Source organism: Botryllus schlosseri, chromosome 11, assembly GCF_051294905.1.
Source record: "Botryllus schlosseri isolate E-star chromosome 11, Bs_hap1, whole genome shotgun sequence".
NCBI lineage: Eukaryota > Metazoa > Chordata > Ascidiacea > Stolidobranchia > Styelidae > Botryllus > Botryllus schlosseri.
The window spans coordinates 16162936-16181896 of record NC_137246.1 but is presented as its reverse complement, the minus strand read 5'-3'; the positions used below and the strand labels follow the sequence as shown (position 1 = coordinate 16181896).

Here is an 18961-nt window from a genome sequence, read left to right as displayed (position 1 = left end):
TTTCAAACATCATTTGAAGCCAGGCATTCAATTTCCCAATTCAATTCATTATTTAAATTAACCTTGTTTTCGTTCAAATATAATCATGGCATCAGGTATTGTCAGTGTAGTCAGTCATACCAACTCTTTACGCTACCAAAATATGCAGATCAATCGATGGCTATAGCTATTTCGAAATGATTATACACCCATCATATTCGGCTTAATGTCAAACGTATCCGATTGCTGAAATGTGATTCAAGTTTCTCCCGTCATTACATGAAGTAATGCGATATTATCTTTTCCAGGACTCAAATTCGGACAGTCAGTCGACTTTATCATCCGAGGCTTCTGACGAAGAAAGTTTATCGGAATTCAAAGGAAAGATAAAGGAACTGGAAGAGCTGATATCGGATAAAGACGGCCAACTGCAACAAACGCAGCAGGAACAAGGCCAGTGGCAGGAACAGGTTGATAAACTCAAAGCAGGCTTGGCCGAAGAAAATAGCAAGGTCAGAATTTTTCAAACCATCTTCTTTACAATAACGTTAGAGTCACTGATAAAACATAATCCAACCTTAATTTATTGTTTCTATCAGCATAAAATATTAATTTGTTCATGTATAACACGAGTGTCAGTCGAAAATAGCCTGGTGTAAAATGACTAATGTAGTTGAATATCACAAACAAACAGGCAATATGAATATACTATACAATTGTATAGCAATCAGTTTGATGAGACACGTTATATTATTCCCTATGTTCAAATTATATACGAGCGTGCTATTTAGAACCGGCTTAATTTGACAGTAGACCGTTCATTATGTCACTTTCTGAAATAATTATTTACGCTTCGCCACCCAGCTGCGTCATAACCACAATTCTGCTATAAGCACCTGTGAAGTGTCTTTGAGATTATAATTTGCTACTGACTGTGAGGCTCTTCAAAAACTTATTGTCAGAGGATTAGTTCGCATGAAAGGAAAGCCTTTTCAGTTGGCTTGGCGTGTGTACTAGCTTACAGCGGGTAGCTCAATTGACATTTTTGGTGGACAGTGACGATTTATTATTATCCTTTTTAGATTACTGTGCGATATGGATTTTTGTGATTACTGGTTATAAGAAACTGTTGTTATTCTTTTAAGTCGGTGGTTACGAATAAGTTATGTGTCTTAGAATCTTATCTCTATATATTGATGCTGGAAAGTGATCGATTTTGAACCGCCATCTGCGATTCCCAGGTGTCTGAAATTAAGGAGACATTAGCTCAGCGTGAGCGTGATATTGAGAAGCTTCAAGAAGACTTGAGAAGCAAAGAGGAAAGAGCCAAGGAAATATCAGCGCAAATACGCAATTCCGTGCAGAAATCTGAGGTAAATAGTTGCTTGCTGCTCTTTGCGGCAGGAAACGAATCGGTAATCGGTGCTCTTTGGTTTTATCAGACTCTTGAAAATGAGGTTGAACTTCTACGGGATGAACGGCAAGTGTTGAACGCGGAGAACGATAAGCTCCAAAAAGACACTGAACAATTGAAGAGCGAAGTTGAGCGCTTGGAGAATGCGGTGAATGAGAAAAATAGGGTAAGTGGACCGTTGCTTTTCATATGCAGTATTAGAGAATGTAAATCGTGTGGACTTTATCAAGGTCATACGTAGCCGGGACAATTGTATTAGAATTGATATTGGACATTACCGTTTCGGAGTGGTTTTAGAATCATATTCAAGCTCCATTATGTAGTCTAGTACAGTGGTTCTCAACCTTTTTCACCTCGCGGACCGGTAAAATGCCAAAAAATGTTTGGCGGGACCGGTGGATTTTCAAAAATTGAAATCAACTCAAAACGTGAAGTATGCAACCGTTTTTTGCAAGTATATCAGTGGTCGGGAACCTATGGCTCGCGAGCCATATATGGCTCTTTTGGGTGTAAGATATGGCTCTTTTCCAAATAGATATTCTTGTACTGGATTAATCAATGTTGCTGCGACTTGTTGGTAAATTTTCATCACGGCTAGAATAATTATTCTCGTGGCAGTATAAACATGTATTTGAGAAGCAAAAACAACGTCGTCTTTAGGTTTATAGGCTCGGACCCCCTCTTTTCAAAATTATCAAATTTATGTTACTGTCACGCCGGTGGTCAACATCACTCGCGAATTCTATGTACCCGGCTCAAAATCTTGAATTGTGCGATACGTTGATTAATCAAAGAGCATAGCAGACGTGGCGACGTCCATTTCAAAACGCAGTTTTCAAATACGCATTGTCTTACTGATCTACGGCGCGAAATGAACTGTTGTGGATGTGAGTATTACTAACTCGAAATATAAACAACGTCACTGCTATCCACGTTCTTGATTGGTAAGTATAGCTCCGTGTAGTATACCGGCGATAAAATGTAGGGCGCAGGCGTGTTGCGCAACGTTATGTTACCGCCGAATACTGTGAGAAGTCGATATGTATGTAGTATTTCGGAATCAGTGAGACAGTCCCATTCGATTAATATCAGTTGTAATAAATTCTAAGCTACTTACGATGAATTGCGTTATCAATGGTGAGGCTTGGCCCGTCTGTGCCTTACTTTATTTTCCAACAATAAATACCAGTTATTACAGAGAAATATGGCTCACACGAGGAATCCCACGTAGTGAGTTCGAATAAGTGCTATCATGACGTCACGAATTTACAATTGTGACGTAACAGTTGATTGACATGTATGGCTCTTTGGGAGTTGAGATGGGAAAAATAGGGCCAAATTGGCTCTTCGGACAAAAAAGATTCCCGACCACTGAAGTATATGGTGCTAGAGAGTGACATTTTAGGGTTTTGATCGTAATTAATTAATTATGGTCATGATGGCATCCATGTCATTATACCGTAGTGAGTCTGATGAGTCGAGGTAAAATTGCCTTGTCTGGATAAACGTGCTAGCGCCGAAAGTCGTTTACAGTCTTCCACGCCGACGGCCATAGATTTACCCGACCACTCTAACTCGAATAATATTCTTCTCTTCGACAATATCGAGAGGACAAGCGTATTGGAGTCGATAAGCAAGCACCTTTCCGGTCTATCTCGCTCATTCCCCACTGCGACCAGACATAGGCTACTCCGGCTACTGTGAATACAATGCTCCGCACGACAACACCTGACAACATCTATACCTAGCCATCCACAAAATTAAGGCCGATCGTCAGCCTACCCGCTCAAAAACGTTGGTCCTGGGCCCCCACAGGTTGATAAACCAAACTTCTGGGGGCTAGTTGATTGGCGGTTTTCACCAGTACTTGTGAACATATTCCTTCTACTCAGTGTAGGCAGAGAGTTTATGAAACATAATCGCGCGAAGCGTGACATATTTTCTATAACTCATGACTGAATCGGTCAATAATATTGGTAATTGCATATACTATATTGCTGTAGATATTTTATGCTCTCAGAATTATCAAATTTTCCGGTAGAGTTGATTGAGGTGTCGTCTTGGAATATTTAGGGATCGTAATTAATAACAATTAATCATATTCATGTCAAACTTCGTGACCTACTGTCTGTTATATAGTGAGTAGATCAGTGATTCTCAACCTTTTTTAGACACGCCCCCCTTTATGATAGTGAAAAATTACGAGCCCCCCTTATCGTCATATCTCAAAATCCAGACGGGATGCTAGTAACCCCAACAGATTGTTTGATGGCATGGCAGGTTATGAATGTTGATGAGAGAATTCAAAAATATGAAATTCGGTCTATATATAGAGAGAAACACGCGTGAATGGGAGGTAAATCGCGCAGAGCGCAATTTTTTTTCATTTGACCGCTTCTTCGCGCCCCCAGGTTGAGAACCACTGGAGTAGATGCAGGTGTACTAAACTAAAGGACGCACACGATTCCAGATTGGCATTTCATCACTGGCAAATAACTTTGGTACGGCATTTGTCGTGTGGAGTACAGATTGCCAGAACAGAGAGATTCGGCGCCAGCCATTTTGGAGCCTATGGACGATTAGACATGGGGTATATATATATATCGAAGTTTTCGGTCAACAAAGGGCAATCCTATTCGGCCAAGGTTATCTCGCTGGCAATTTTTAGCACACTTCACGGAGTCCTTAACCTAACCGTCATTATGTGTTGGCGCGTCGAGGCTCTGTAATGGCTGACGCTGCAATGGTTATTTCTATATATCATGAGTATTTCTTGGGGGAAGGACACCCAATAATCAAGACTTTACTGACACTAAACCGCGCAAAGCGCGAAAAAATTTTGAAAAGAGTTGGATAAAGTTTCAAAAAATGCTATATATATATATAATTTATGATCATTCACGAGATAATTTTGGGCCCCGATCCAATTGGGTGGTTTGGGTTGCTGCGCGGTTTAGCGAGTCAGCTCGTACTTGTCGCTCATATATCGTCAAATGACACGGCTTGAACTGCAAGTCGAATGGAACATGTTTCCATACCAAATGTTACTTCTCGAAGTTCTGAATGAGTTTAAAATTTGATGTTCAAATTATTTTATTAACGGAAAAGCCTTCAACATATTGAATCTTGAAATTAAGATATAAAATTGTAATTTACCTCGCGGACCGGCTGGAAAGTCGTCGCGGACCGGCGGTTGAGAACCACTGGTCTAGTACATGATGACTTGAATAATAAATTGAATCCCACCTACTCCTGATTGAACTGTTTTGGCTTAAAAACGATTGACTGTTGTCGAAAGGAATGTAGCATGACAAAAAGGAGAGATGTAGTTGAATAAGCTATAGTAGTTTTTTTTGCGGAATCGCTAACACCAAGGGTACAATTCTCAGGAGTTGGAAGGAAAGGCACAAAAACTTGAAGCACTCGAAAAGGAGCGTGCCGTTGAACCGAAGTCTGCCATGTTTTTCGACGAAAAGCAAAAAACCGACGTAATGTGTAATCCGCGGTTATTTCCTCGGTTACGTGTTCACTTTCGTTTGCCTTCCTTTCAGGACACCAGTTCGTCCTCTGGATCAAGCTCGGAAGAAGGCGACGTTGTTTTATCACAGGAAGAGCTGGTACGAGAACATGAAGCGAAGATGGAAGACATGAAGGTACCGTGATTTCGTTTTTGGCCGACTAGGTAAGATCCAGTACCTAGATCACTACATTTCGAATCGAGTAACAGGCGTCATCTTGAGTATCTCGGTATCACTCATTGTGATGTCATGAGAGAATGATTCAAATATACGACCACAAAGGCTTTGGAATGATCATGATTTAAATATCACTTCCACTAACGTGTGCAGTTTTGAATGCTGTAATACGATCAAGGATTCAACAGTGGGAGAACAGTATTGAAACTATAATTCTCGTTGAAATATACCTCTTGCTGGATAGGAGCATATCATTTCAGTACTGAGAAAAAATGAGATTATGTTTAGTCTTTTTGAGACTGGCGTCTTAGAATCGAGGGGTACGGTCAGCTTTAGCCGACGTGCCGTTCGAATTCAAATTACTTTCGCAGAACAAATACTCTCAAGCCCTCACCCGAGTGGTGGAAGACACCAAACGGCAAATGCTGGAAGAGCATGAGAAGAGCGTCGAGGAATTGCGGCAAAAACACAAGAAGGAGCTCACCGAGATTCTGCAGGAGTCGTTTTCGGGTACGTATCAACTGTTTACCGTTTATCTCTGTATTCGAGTGTCTCGTAATTCAGGCGACAGCGAACTCGCGAGAAGGCTGTGGGAGGAATTGGATATCGCAGATCAACTGGACCAGAACCTGATGGGTCATTTTGCGTCTGGAGGCACCCCCAGGGAGGAAGGCTCTGATGACGACATACCGAATAAAATAAGGGTATTCATCATCTTGTTTATTGTTATCGTCATCATTTTTATTTTTTGAATATTCTAGGCCCTGTTGGAGAGAGTTCACAACGAGGGAGTGCAGGTGTTGTCGCTTTCGGAACTGATGTTTTTGAGACAGCATCAGAAGCCGCTACGTACCACCAGCACGCTAACAGCACCACCTCCTGCTACGGTAGAGGAAGCACAGCAGGTCAGTGGAGTGGGGCTTAATCTCTCAAATGATTAAAACGGCAGTTTCAAATGTTTCACTGAGAAACACACAATTCTATCTCTGGAATATTTTGTCTGTCGAACGAATAAAATGGCGCTTTCAAACGTTGTAAAATACAATTTGTCGCTCAGACAATGCATACCCCTTATTAAACCTAGTAATCTGATATTTACTTGGCTATGATAACATCCGTTACGAACAGGGGAAGAGTACAAAGGAGCAAGGAAATGTCAAAAGAACACAGATATCATGAACCCTATCAACGTCACTGATGTCTGGCATTGACACCTATAGTGCCAATAGCCCAAAATGAATGCCAGTTTGATAGACTGAGCATAGTTGTTTTTACATATTCAGTTTCCGTTCATTACATGACATTTTGCGTTGCGAGTCATGAGCGAATGAAAATAATAGTGCCAAGCTGGTGATTATGTTGAATGTCAGCGCAAAATTATGACTATCGTCGCAGTAGATGAGCTCATTTCTGTTCAGACCTCCATAAGACTGGAAGGTGACTTGGCCAAACTGAAAGACGCTTACGACGGTGAGAAGCTAGCGCTGGTCGACGCGCTGCAGGCTTTGAAGAATCTCGTCATTCAAGCCAATCCCGATCTATCGGTAAACACTTGAAACCTACGCTATACACACAAATCTTTATATCTGGCTTGATGCACAGGAAGAGGACCAGCCTCAAAGTGACGACCCGCGTGCCGATCTGATTAGCGCGGTTGCAGAAGTGTTTGAGAAAGAGAGAGAAGTTCTGATAGCAGAACTTCAAACGTCGGTCGTCGAGGCAAATATCGAAGCAGGAAACGCAGAGGTCGAAGGTCGAGCGCCGTCAGCTATGCCTGCTTCATTGAAAGCTGATGCGCTAGAGAAGAAATTGAACGAACAGGTAAGAGACCTGTATATGGTCGATGGTCTCTGAATTTTTTTCAATATCTTCGATTGGTTTTGGCGTCAGTTGCGTGCCTGGAGGAAAATTTTGGGATAAAACCCCTCTCTTTTCTATTGCCTACCCTCTGTTATGTAATATTTCTCAGCTCATTTGCAATTCACCAGTTCGTAGCACAGCTGGTGCGTTTTGATTAGAAAAAAACGATGGCTTTCTCTCGTGTCTGTGACTGTCCGTAATTATTTGATTGTTCTTCACACACCTCGCGCACTCCATTAGTAACTAGAAAATCGGAAACGCTGAAGTAAATTCACCCACAATGCGTATCAGTGCACATTGTTTTGCGGTCTCCCGATGAGGTTGTGTAATAATTTGTTCTTGAAATTGAGGGATTGACGTCTCCTGATGTGTTGCAATATGAAGTGCCCGCATATTGGTAACATAGCATCTCGCCGTTAATCTCACATGCAATGAGTTTTAATCTTAGCGTGCAAAAGGGGCGCTTATGCCGGCTTACACAATACATATATCATGTGCATAAGTTTGTCAACATGAGAAAGCTTCTCTGATCATTATATATTCGCCATTTGCACATGTATTTAACCCTAACATGATATGCAACCTTTTGAAGATTTACCCACTTTTTCAAACCCCACCCTTTACTCGGCTGCGTACACGCCTGATTGCGGTGTTATTTTTTGTCGAAGCGTTGCGATTGTAGGAAGCGTGGTGCTGGACTGCCCCGGGTGGAATCGTGCCTGCTCAGGCACGAATTGAGACGTCTGACGTCGCAGATTTCCGCTAACAATCTCATGGTCGGTGATTGGACGGGATGAATGTCGTGATGACATGTTTGTCGTTTTATCGGGCCTTGTGTTAATGTGGAATGCCGGTTGTTTGTGATCGCCGATTCTCGTAATTCATGCGATCGTTGTAAACAAAATTATGTTGCCTCGACGCCCGATAATGTCAATTTATTTAAATTTGAGAATTTCGGGATAGCAAAGCCCTGATAATAATTCGTAGCAATGAATGCACCCCAAAAGATTTTGGGTTGGAGTCCACAGAGACGGGTGGAGATGTTACAGATTGCCGGGTTTTCATACACATCCTCAACAAATAACTCCTCTAGAATACGGGTGGAAAATCTAACGTGTAGTTCTGATTATAAGCATGGTCGATTATATGAGCGGCTAATCACTAATACACGTAGTCAGGATGATTGTGAATTGAATGCTAGCAGTCTCTTCTCTACATTCCTTTTCCGACTAACATATGCATATGCTCTAACTCTGCTTCTGCCATGTGTTACTGGCGTATTTTTGTGTGGTCGATGTTCGGATATGTCGAAATCCCGTTTTTACGTTGTTGGCAATGATATATGTCACAGTAAATAGTTGTGAACGCTTGTAAAATAAGTTTCGCTGACAGGGATCCCAGCACATGACGGCGATGGAGAAACTGATGACGTTGGATCGCGAACCGCTGCTGGCCGAGATTTCCGAGCTGAGGCAAGACAGGGAAACTCTGAAGCAGGTTTGAAACTATCTGTGATGTCGATTGTTGCTGACTTTAAACAACATCCCCTTCTTATGGCATTCTCGGCAGACGGAAGAGAAGCTTCAAAGACTCGAGTCTCAGATCAGCAACAACAAGTCTGCTCACAATCAGAACATATATCTGCTGCAAAGTCAAGGTATGTGTTCGGTACTGAGTAGGTACGCTTTAAGCGTCATACTTCTCATGAAATTTAAAGTCGGGTATGTTGAAGGGGAAGTGATGTAAAAAGGTAACTGCTCTAATGAGCATCGCAAGTTGACATAACGGACTTGAGTAGTAAAACAAAAGTGCATTCTCACAGACCACCTTTAAAATAACCAAGTAACAATCAAATTTATACTCTCTCTTCAGTGGAAAGGCTGGAGTACAAGCTACAGCAGGAGAGAGCGTTGGCGGCCGACGTGCGTTCCGCGTTGGAATCGGAACGCGTGCGTACCGACGACTACCTTCCTGCTCTGCAAAGAGAGAGAGACAGATCGGTGGAGCTTGACAACGAACTCGGAAAGTTGCAGAAGAAATTGACGGAAGACGCGAAAGTGACGCAGACCCGCACTGAAGCCCTTCAGTACGCTTTTCGTATATAGTTTGTTTTTGGGTCTTTCATTAGTTTCCCTGATCTGATCGCTCATTATCAAGCTTGGGATATCCAGGTCAATTATTAACGAAGGAATGTTGCGATCGCCATTCTAAATGAACTGTGTCCTTAGTAGATCTGTCCTGTGTTTTGTTTGTTGCTTTTATGATTTGCGGTTAACGTAGATTGTGTCCTTATAATTGCTTCCGTATTGAGTGACATTGTTACCAGTGTATAAATAGATTGTTCGCGGTAGAAAACTTGAAGATTGCTCTCATCACAACATTCATTGCAAGGTTTACTACGGCCTATTGAAACTCAAATATTCAAAAGTAAAACCAATAGGGCAAAGTGAGACATTATAGATCAGAAATTCACATAGTAACATTGGCAACAACAATCTTTGAAGTATACGGTACAATAATAGCAAGTAAAATGACAGTTGACATACACAAAACAAAGCTAAAATAAATTATAAATTGATTATAAATATCGATAAAATATGAATTAAATATATGAATTCTTGTAACGGATGTTGTGATGAATGGTAGCATTGTATCAAACGTTGGCGGTTGACTTTAAGAGATCAATAACCGGTATGAAGTTTTGGATGTCATTTGTGAATTTCAAATCAGTCCCATATAAAGATTTGAATACAGATTTTAGAAAGTTTTTAACGCTCTGCGGTCGGCTCATATTTTTGTTCTTCCCAGGTCCGAATTGGACGACGGCAAACGCCAAGTTCGCGAGCTCGAAAACGAATTGTCGCAAACACGAGAGCAACTGGAAAATATGATCGAGGAAACGGAACAAATGAAACGCGACCACGAGAAGCAAAACGCCGACAACGATCGGACGGAAAGAGATTTGAAGCACGCGTTGATCGCGGAAGAAAGCCGCCGCGAACAGCTCAGCAAGTCTTTGGAATTGGAGAGAGACAACGTGGCGCAGCTGCACAACGAGCTCGCCGTGCTTCGGGCGGACTCTCGTGAAGAGATTGAGATACAAAAAATCAGGTGCGGAGATTTCGAAGTAGCTAGCGTTGCTACTCAAGTAGGAGTTGATGTCTCGTAATTTGATACTCAATTACAGGTAGAAGCAGCAATTTATAAGACATGTCGAAGATATTTCAATTAGAAGTGGAGAAATACTCAGATAAGTGGTTCCAGAAAGTAGATTTTGTCGAAGGGCTGTAAAAATACCAAGGACTGTACAAATATGTGCAATTTTTGAAAATATCTTCAGTTACTGTGACTTCTTTCGCCCGTTACCGTGTCAATTTCACTCATAAAGTCATCCGAGATGATCCCAAAAGTGCTTACTGCCATGCAAAATTAAAGTGTGAATTACGATGCGACGAGTGTCAGCTTAAAATATTTGGTTTATCTCAATATACTATTCAATTGTATATTGAGGTTTCGTACCTCCAAGAAGCTCTTTAAATGTGAGAAAAAGAGCAAGTAGTTGTTGAATAGAAGTGGTACTAATCTAAATATAGAACCACTGGCATAAATAGGACTAGTTGGTGAAACCTACTTGAGTTCTTGGAAAAAGTAGAAGTTCTGTCTGTATGCGGGCACCGGTACTGTTTGTTGTCATTTTCATCAATTATTCAGTAGAGAGTTCTGTGTGAAGATCATAGCGTTGGATATGTTTTGCTACTTAGATCTTGGACGCTACCTAGCAACCTTTTTGCTTTTTGACGCTCTGATGGTATTCCTTTGATGTCTCGCTGCCCGGGTTCCAAAATTTACGACTTGGCAATAAGGCTTGATACGAATCGTGATTTTTCGTGACGAACCGTACCTGTATATACAATCCATTTGCGGTGGATTATTCATAGCTCACAATCCTTTCATGAATTTTTCATCAGCTCCCGGCAACTGCGTTTGAGCTTGGCACCGTGTGACTTTTGTGAGCACTTTGAGGCAAGAGCTGAAAGAACCTACTTCAGTTTGACTAAATGCAAACTAACCTTCCGCAATCATATTGTCGTCCGGTGCGCTATCATGTCCCTCCTGTCGAACCAGAGATGAGCGGATTGTGAAATCTGAGAATGCGATCCGACTGAAATTATTATGAAGTTTCTGAATCAGATTCCATCTGGATTCAAAGATTTTTCAATTTCAAAAATGCGGAAGTATCCTAAAAGCAGCTACGGGATGGAAAATTCCTAAAATTTCCAAGCTCATGCGTCTGTCATCAAAAGCAATGCTTATTTTTGAGGCGAGAGTCTCTTAGAGCAGTGGCAAAGTCACAATATACAAAAGATAAAGATGCTCAAACTCTCTGACAAATTCTATAACAGAATCCAAAAAATTCGTCGTTAGCCAATGTAAAATCCGAAGCCAAGCCTAATTTGCTCAGCACTGTATTGAACAGGTCAATGTAGGGGTATTTGAATTGCTATGTAGGTATTAAGCCCGTATTATCGGCCATAAACGTAGAAACGACTACGGTAATGGATTTCAGAGACTTTCTAGCCGTGTTTTGGTAACACGAGTTTTTCAAGCTACTTTTCTGTGCCTTTTTGTTGCACAAACCGTATCAAAATGTACTTATCGTCTGATATCTCACAGACTCGCCGAGCAAGAGGTGGCTACCTCGAAAGAGAAGCAGCGACGTAAAGAATTGGAAGCCAGTTTGGAACGTCAAGACAGAAACAACGAAAGCTTGCGGCAGACTCTCGACGAGGAACAGCAGAAGGCGAAAGAGGCCAGGCAACGCGACAGAGACACGGTCGCAGACTTAGAACGGATATTAGGTCAGATTTTCCGACAGCTACTCTTAACTATACCCACAAGTGGTCAAAATGGTCAGTGATGGTAGCCTACTCAAATAAAAGTAGAAGTAGAAGCAATATTGTGAATTTCTACTCAATCACAGGTAGAAATAGCTATTTCCAAGACATGCCAGAACGACATGAAGTTTTAATACTTAATCGGGGGTGGATGTATTCGAAATCTTGATATCGCGTCTTCGCAACTGGTGCAAAAAGATACAATTTTCGATAGTAAATTCAGTTATCGTGATAAGGGGGTTATTTCGGCAGTCGTTATGACGATTGCTCACATAAAAATGATACAGATGTATCCCAAATCTCAACTTTAACTACGACAAAGTGCAAAATCTGAGTTGCTTTGCCTAAAAAAACGACAATTTGTCTGAAAATATACCAACTTGAGTGTAGGCCAGACCTGATCAAGTACTTTGTTGCTGACCACCCATGCGTGCATGAGCAACACGTGCCGCTTGGTTATTTTGCGTTTCATCCTTCACAGACGACGCACGACGCGAAACCCAAGTCGTGCAGAAAGAGATGGACCAGGCGAAACACGACGCCTTAGTAGCCGCCCGCGATTTAGAGGAAGCCCGCCGCGCTCATGACGAGGCGTTGGATATGGAGAAAACGATCAGAGACCGGTTGGAATCGGCATTGGCGAACGCCACTGTAATTATCAATTATGTTATCGGCGATTTCTCGTCAATGTGAGACCAGACTAATACCAGACAAAGTTATATTAGTGACCCATTCTATGATCCGCTCAGCATTCCAAATTGTTGTTTCTTTTCACTGGTACCCGCCACAACAGTGTTGACAGCAGTGTTTGGATCAAGTCCTTTCGAGGCAATGCAAATTTTGACTCGAGTTAAGCCCAGTCATTTCATTTGACAATTTGGAAATATTTCAAGTCAAGATAACTAAAATTTTTAAGTTTCGATTCTAATCTGTGGATGCATATGGATGATTGCATATAAACTAGACCGTGCAGAACTAGTCCAACTTCAGCCATGCCATCTCTTAACTAAGATCGATCGGCAGTCGGTTACTTATATAAAGTGATGACAATGTAGTAAAATTCCACTTCGGCTACGATTTTCGATTGAAATGCTGCCTGAAGACTAGAAGGCATCTTCGACCTCATACTTGTGTTGGGGAAAAATAATGTATGAATATGTAGAAGAAATTTGCTACCAAATTGTCTCGAATTTGCCAAAAAATGATCAAGTTTAGCTCTTATGGGCCTGACCGAATATTTATGTATGATTTTAATGATAGGCCTACTACAATACTGTCCCGTGATGACGGCAGTCCTGTCTGTCAATGGTGATGGGACTCACAATCTCGAAAACAGAAATGCAATCCATTAAATAACATATTAGCATTGATGATGGGTTATAGTATATGATCACTTGAAAATTGACTCAAATTTGTCTCCAAGTCTCGAGTCATTCCATATATTTCATACGTTGTGACAAATCATTCAGAAAACATGACTCAAATCGTCAAGCTTTTAATTCGTCGCCTCGTTTGACAGGACGAAAAGCACGAGCTTCAAAGCAAAGTTCAATCTCTCGGAGACGAACTGCGGCATCGCAAGATCTCCGACCTTGTCGCCAACACAACGCCAGCGTCCCACCACACGCCGGAAGGACTGAACATGAACCGGAGGCAATTGGAATCAATGCGTCAACGGCTGCAAATGGAGTCAGCCAAGCTGCAGGTGTGCGCAGATGTGGTCAAAGTATTCAGCGTTCTACTCGCTAGAAGTAGAAGTGATGATATGAATTTCTACTTCGTTACCATCGTGTTTTGCCATCGGTTTGACACCGTTTACCGCATATCTTCAGGAGATACTATCGAAAAACGCGCAGAGAGTCCCGTTCACTGTCGACGACAGCTTTAACGGTCCGCAAGACGACGCCAGGGAGCTGGCGTCCGAGATGGAACAGGTGGATTCGGTGAAACGGTCGCTGGCCGAAATGCAGCAGGAATTACGGGAGATGTACTCGTCCCTGTCGGTACCGAAACGGGTAAGCATTGGCAGGATTAATTGTCTCTCTTATCTAGATGCATATCTACTCGCACTTTTTTTTACCATAGTATAGAACATTTACTGAGAAACAACTTGTACTAGAATCCGAGTTTTGGGCCATGGGTCCGGACATTGTATAGTTCTGTTAGTGCCGGGGGTAAAAATCAGTCAGTTTTTGTCAGAATTAGTTGCAAAATTTATTTCCGTTCAGGATCGACCTGATCCCGTAGTAGAGACGGATTTCAGCGACCGTGTGATGGAACAAAACGCCGAGCTTGTCGAGCTGAACACGCGTCACACCGACGAGAAAATAGCGCTGAGGGACACGTTGAGGAAACTGGAAGAGGAGGTGTGGAAGGCGCGGGCTGGCGCCGAAGACGCCGTCGACACTGTACGAAAATTTATTTAAAACTGCTTTAAGTATTGGTAGAAAATGTGAGGTTTCAAAAGAACTCGATTAAGTGGCTGCGAATGGTAGATCTGGTCATTGCGTTGCATAGTTGGAGTAATCAATCGGAGATGACTTTCAAATTGCAAGATGCATCGCTGCGGCTAACACGAAATGACTAATGACAATTCTAATTGGCGGACATTCATTTCCCATGATACAGGTCCTTTTTTTGGGTTTCATGACAATTTCACTCGTAAATTGATGCAAGCTCATCCAAAAACTGCTTTCTTCTTAGTACAAAAGTATGTGGTGTTGCTGTAAAAACCATACACACTTCGTTACTGATCCTCTCTTGCCTGGTTCACACTAAAAGCGCTTGTTATCGAGCAAACGTGATCCGAGTAGTATCTCTATCCAAACTGCCTCTAATAGGTTGACTTTGTGAATTGTGAATACGACAATTTAAAACAGTTCTCAAGCTTGTAATAACCAACCAATCGGGGGCTCAGGATCACGTCGGTTCTGTTTATCCAGAGACACCGCTCGCAACAAGTGCAGGAAATGGCGAACCGCATCCACCGACTTTACCTACGATACCTACGTGCCGAAAGCTTCAGGAAAGCTCTTGTTTACCAAAAGAAATATCTGCTTCTTCTGATCGGCGGATTCCAGGTTTGTTTGAGACCGAGTGTCTGATATTCTTTTAGGTAGACCAAGGGGTTCTTAAACTGGAAGCCGCAGACTAATTTTAGGGGTGAATAGGTTCTGCAAATAAATAATGTTGTAACTATAGGCTGGAAAGCTTTGCTGTCCTTATATGCTTATTTCAGCGCTCGCTACAGGTCATAATAGCCGCACTGGCGATACGAGGTCGTGAATTTAATTTTTGGCTTCAGGAAATCTTTGTTCCATGTCGATGGCGACCCGATTATGCTGTTTGACCGCCCGAAATACTTATGGCCCAAAAAATTTTGAGAACCCCTGCCATAGGTATTTTTGATTTACAGGACTGCGAGGAAGCAACCCTGGCCGTGGTGGCTAAAATGGGAGCCTACCCCGAAGAAGACGCATACGGGACACGCATACACAAATCAGTCGCTTTTAAAAGGTTCAGAAGCGCGGTTAGAGCCGTGATGGCGGTTTCTAGGTAAGAGAGTGTTATTCGTGTTTCCGAGCGGCAAGTGACCAGCGTTTCTCTCTTCAGGCTGAAATTTTTGGTGAAAAAATCTCATAGGACCAGCGATTCCATCTGCTCCTCCATCAGAGACAGGCATGGGGCTTCTCCGCTTACTGGCGGTAAGACTGTGATGTCTACTAGTTCTTTGTTTTCCTTATTATTACGTCACATCGACAAAATAATTCATACATTACTAATTTGATTTACCGCTGAAGTGAGTAAATTAACAATATGAAGTTATTGTTCCGTGTGATTAGGATCCGAAGCAAACGATTGTTTGGTTTTGCAGGCCGGCCCGCGTCCAGATCTCAAAACCGGCGTACTCGTCCCGAATCAGAATCGCCGCACCGCCGACCTCATTCATCCGCATCCGGGTTGGCCTATCCCGACAAATCGCCCAGCCCGACTCCTCTGCCTCGGTACGGAAGTAATTCTCGCGAGAGGCCCAGGCACAGACACGATTCCTACACAGTAAGTCTCGCATACTCATATAGAAAATTCACCGCAATAAAGTTACGCCTTTTCTCAGTAGTAACGTAATAGCATAGGTGATCAGTAACGAAGGACTTATACTTTTCCGGAGTACTTAAAGTAGAATTTACGTACTTGGACTCATTACTCAAATGGTGATAGACTACCTCTACTTGACAGTTTTCAGTTGCATTTAGTTCTCCAAGTATGCTTTGAACTTACCTACTCATTCGTACCTTTATGAGGTCATAATGAGTGGTACTCATTTATTCGACTCGAGGTTTTGCACAAATGAAATACTTTACTTATAAAGCTATCCTTTCACAGCAACCTTTGAGAGCAGCGCCGTTGTATTCGGAAACGCCGCCCACCAAGCTTTCGCCGAGATTACAATCCAGCTCGTCTGGCACCAGACCCAAAAACGCCTACACCAGATCCAGCACTGTGCCTCACGTCCAATCGTACGGCGACCGTCCATCTGCCACCGCGCTTCGTTATATGAACGGTGACGAAAACACATCCCGGCCGAGACCGCAGTCTTACCACCCTGATTATAGATCGCCGGAAAACTCGTCTGTTAATTACTCGAGGTATGAATTTTCTGACCTATCACGCCAGGTGATGCGTCTTGAATATGTGAGGCGTAAAAGTGTTGATCAATCTGCGGTATTGTTATTTCATTCATTCCTTTTCTGCATTATGTCTTGTGTGTTACTATAGTAATACTTTTCTACTAGCATTAGTGTAACGATGGACTATATGGCGCTCTCTAAATTCTTATATCTGATTGTGCTGTGACACTGCTGTGTTTCGTTTTTGTATATTTATTCGCTCCACTCTCGACTTTATTTGAATTACTTAGGTACACAAAGTGGTCATTGATTTTACCAAAGCACAGGTAGAATGTACTATTGCTGGCAGGTTTATGGTAGACTGTGAGTGGATGTAGCTATTTTCAAGACACATAAAGCTATATCCAACATATTAAACGCATCCAGTTTGTCTTTACAAAACTGTTCAAGTAAAAGTGGAAATAGTTCAAAAATATCACTTCCTGGAGTATGTACCGTGTGTAGTCATAAAGTACTTGAGTACTCTGAAATGCACTGGTACTGTATTATGTTACTGGCCGTGACCACCTCTGGTTTTCAACTATGTACGAGCTTGAGTAAGGGTTATTAAAGTCACGTGCTCGAGTGTGGCCTGCTCAACTGTCGCTTTCCTTTGCGTCTCATGCTCTAATGCCCTGTCGATACCCAATAATTATTCATTCTTTCCTCTCCAGGTCGCATCCAGTCGAGTCCGACCCGTCGCTTAACGAGTACATCCAAAAACTGGAAAATCTTCAACACCGACTCGAGCAAAACCCGCATCGGTACCAGCGATGATTGTTCCGCACTCGCTCATCTCTTCATCAATGTTAGACGATAATTCGTGTTGGCAAACCCCTCTTCAACATTTGCAGTAGTCTGTGCAATCATCGCAAGCCGGCATCGCTCCGCAAGATTGTCGAATAATCCCGATTTAATTCCTGTCCGCTCGCGCCACGATTTAGAAAGGGTTTGGTTGAATTCCGCAACTCATTATTTCTTCACACGCAACTTTTCTCGGCCACTGTATGAAAACGTTACGAATTTGTGTTATTACGGTGTACTGGCACTTTTTGTTACCCCCTGATGGGCTGTCGATTGATAATATGTATGGTAACCCACCGACTACTTCAGGGTAATCTCTGGTTGTTTCTGTCATAAGATCGAGGCAGAATCTATTCCTAATTTTGTGTCTCTCTCTCTCTCTTCATTACGGCAGTTTGCTCCTATATTTTATGTAGATAATATATCAGAGTCCAAGAGTCCACCCAACGATTTGTGTTACTGCGATTTCTCTATGACGTTCCTAGATGATAGTGTTTTCAAGTATTTTTTTGTTGGTAAAGACTAAGTTTCGGATGTTCGAATACAAAAATTTATATATTTTCATGTTGCTGTGCTGAGGTAATCCGTGAAGGTTGCTTGAGTGGTGCCTTATGTAGCTGTCTGTGATATCGCGCTATTGTGAGGATATGAGGTGGAAGGTACAATGCATCACTAGGGCTCTTCAAAAATGACTTTTTTTCTCAAATCGTACTGGCTACTTGATAAAATTGTTAGGTTACCTAATTTAAGCCTACACACAAAATTTGGTTCAATTCCAACCAGTAACCGCTTTGCTACAGGAGAAGAAAGTTTCTATTCATTATATAAAAATAAATAATAAAAAATTTGAAAATTTTCTGTTCACCCCATGAAAGTGTTAGGCTTTCTATAGAAACGATGCTCACCAAATTTGGTTCAATTCCAACCAGTGGAAGCGGGGATATTGCCGTCGAAAAATTTGGATTTGAATAAAATAGTATTTACAGTGAGCACAACTATAATAAATAAACAAAGAATCGGTCACCGTAAATACTATTTTATTCAAATCCAAATTTTTCGACGGCAATAACTCCGCTTCCACTGGTTGGAATTGAACCAAATTTGGTGAGCATCGTTTCTATAGACAGCCTAAAACTTTCATGGGTTGACCAGAAAATTTTCGAATTTTTTATCATTTATTTTTATATAATAAATAGAAACTTTCTTCTCCTGTAGCAAAGCGGTTACTGGTTGGAATTGAACCAAATTTTGCGTGTAGGCTTAAATTAGGTAACCTTACAATTTTATCAAGTAGCCAATACGATTTGAGAGAAAAAGTCATTTTTGAAGAGCCCGAATGCATCACTGCATGTTTTGTCGGAATCACACTGCGGGATTACCAAATCCATGCGTTCAGGACGGAGATCCTCTCTATTGTATGATTATATCATTCAAATCAGGCCTACACAAAAATTTGTAGATCCAAGGAATCGAATCGCCAAACAACGTTAGAACCAAGTGAAATGTCAATGCCTGTGAGCTCCGTAAACGTGCTCCATCATGCATGAATTCCGAGGAAGGAATCGTGTAACTCGTGGCTTGGCTGCATTCGTGCTCATCAATAACCCGACTCGCTGCGACTATAGAATGTTTACAATGTTTACATGT

At 41.9% G+C, this 18961-nt stretch overlaps 1 protein-coding gene across 1 annotated transcript in view; it reads left to right on the top strand.

Moving 5' to 3' along the window:
* The window catches only part of LOC145450743 (uncharacterized), a 69715-nt gene extending 51837 nt beyond the window's left edge, over positions 1–17878 (top strand). The window contains exons 55-79 of the mRNA XM_080329252.1: positions 288–491; positions 1221–1352; positions 1422–1559; positions 4783–4881; positions 4945–5046; positions 5460–5598; positions 5653–5792; positions 5850–5993; positions 6507–6632; positions 6691–6909; positions 8341–8445; positions 8518–8605; positions 8821–9034; positions 9757–10059; positions 11623–11807; positions 12325–12494; positions 13363–13548; positions 13676–13858; positions 14072–14251; positions 14786–14923; positions 15259–15398; positions 15456–15547; positions 15718–15899; positions 16227–16489; positions 17185–17878. Of these exons, the coding sequence (XP_080185378.1) occupies positions 288–491; positions 1221–1352; positions 1422–1559; positions 4783–4881; positions 4945–5046; positions 5460–5598; positions 5653–5792; positions 5850–5993; positions 6507–6632; positions 6691–6909; positions 8341–8445; positions 8518–8605; positions 8821–9034; positions 9757–10059; positions 11623–11807; positions 12325–12494; positions 13363–13548; positions 13676–13858; positions 14072–14251; positions 14786–14923; positions 15259–15398; positions 15456–15547; positions 15718–15899; positions 16227–16489; positions 17185–17287 (3975 nt within the window). The 3' untranslated portion in view covers positions 17288–17878. The remainder of the gene's footprint in view (positions 1–287; positions 492–1220; positions 1353–1421; positions 1560–4782; positions 4882–4944; positions 5047–5459; positions 5599–5652; positions 5793–5849; positions 5994–6506; positions 6633–6690; positions 6910–8340; positions 8446–8517; positions 8606–8820; positions 9035–9756; positions 10060–11622; positions 11808–12324; positions 12495–13362; positions 13549–13675; positions 13859–14071; positions 14252–14785; positions 14924–15258; positions 15399–15455; positions 15548–15717; positions 15900–16226; positions 16490–17184) is intronic.
* Positions 17879–18961: the final 1083 nt, after the last annotated feature.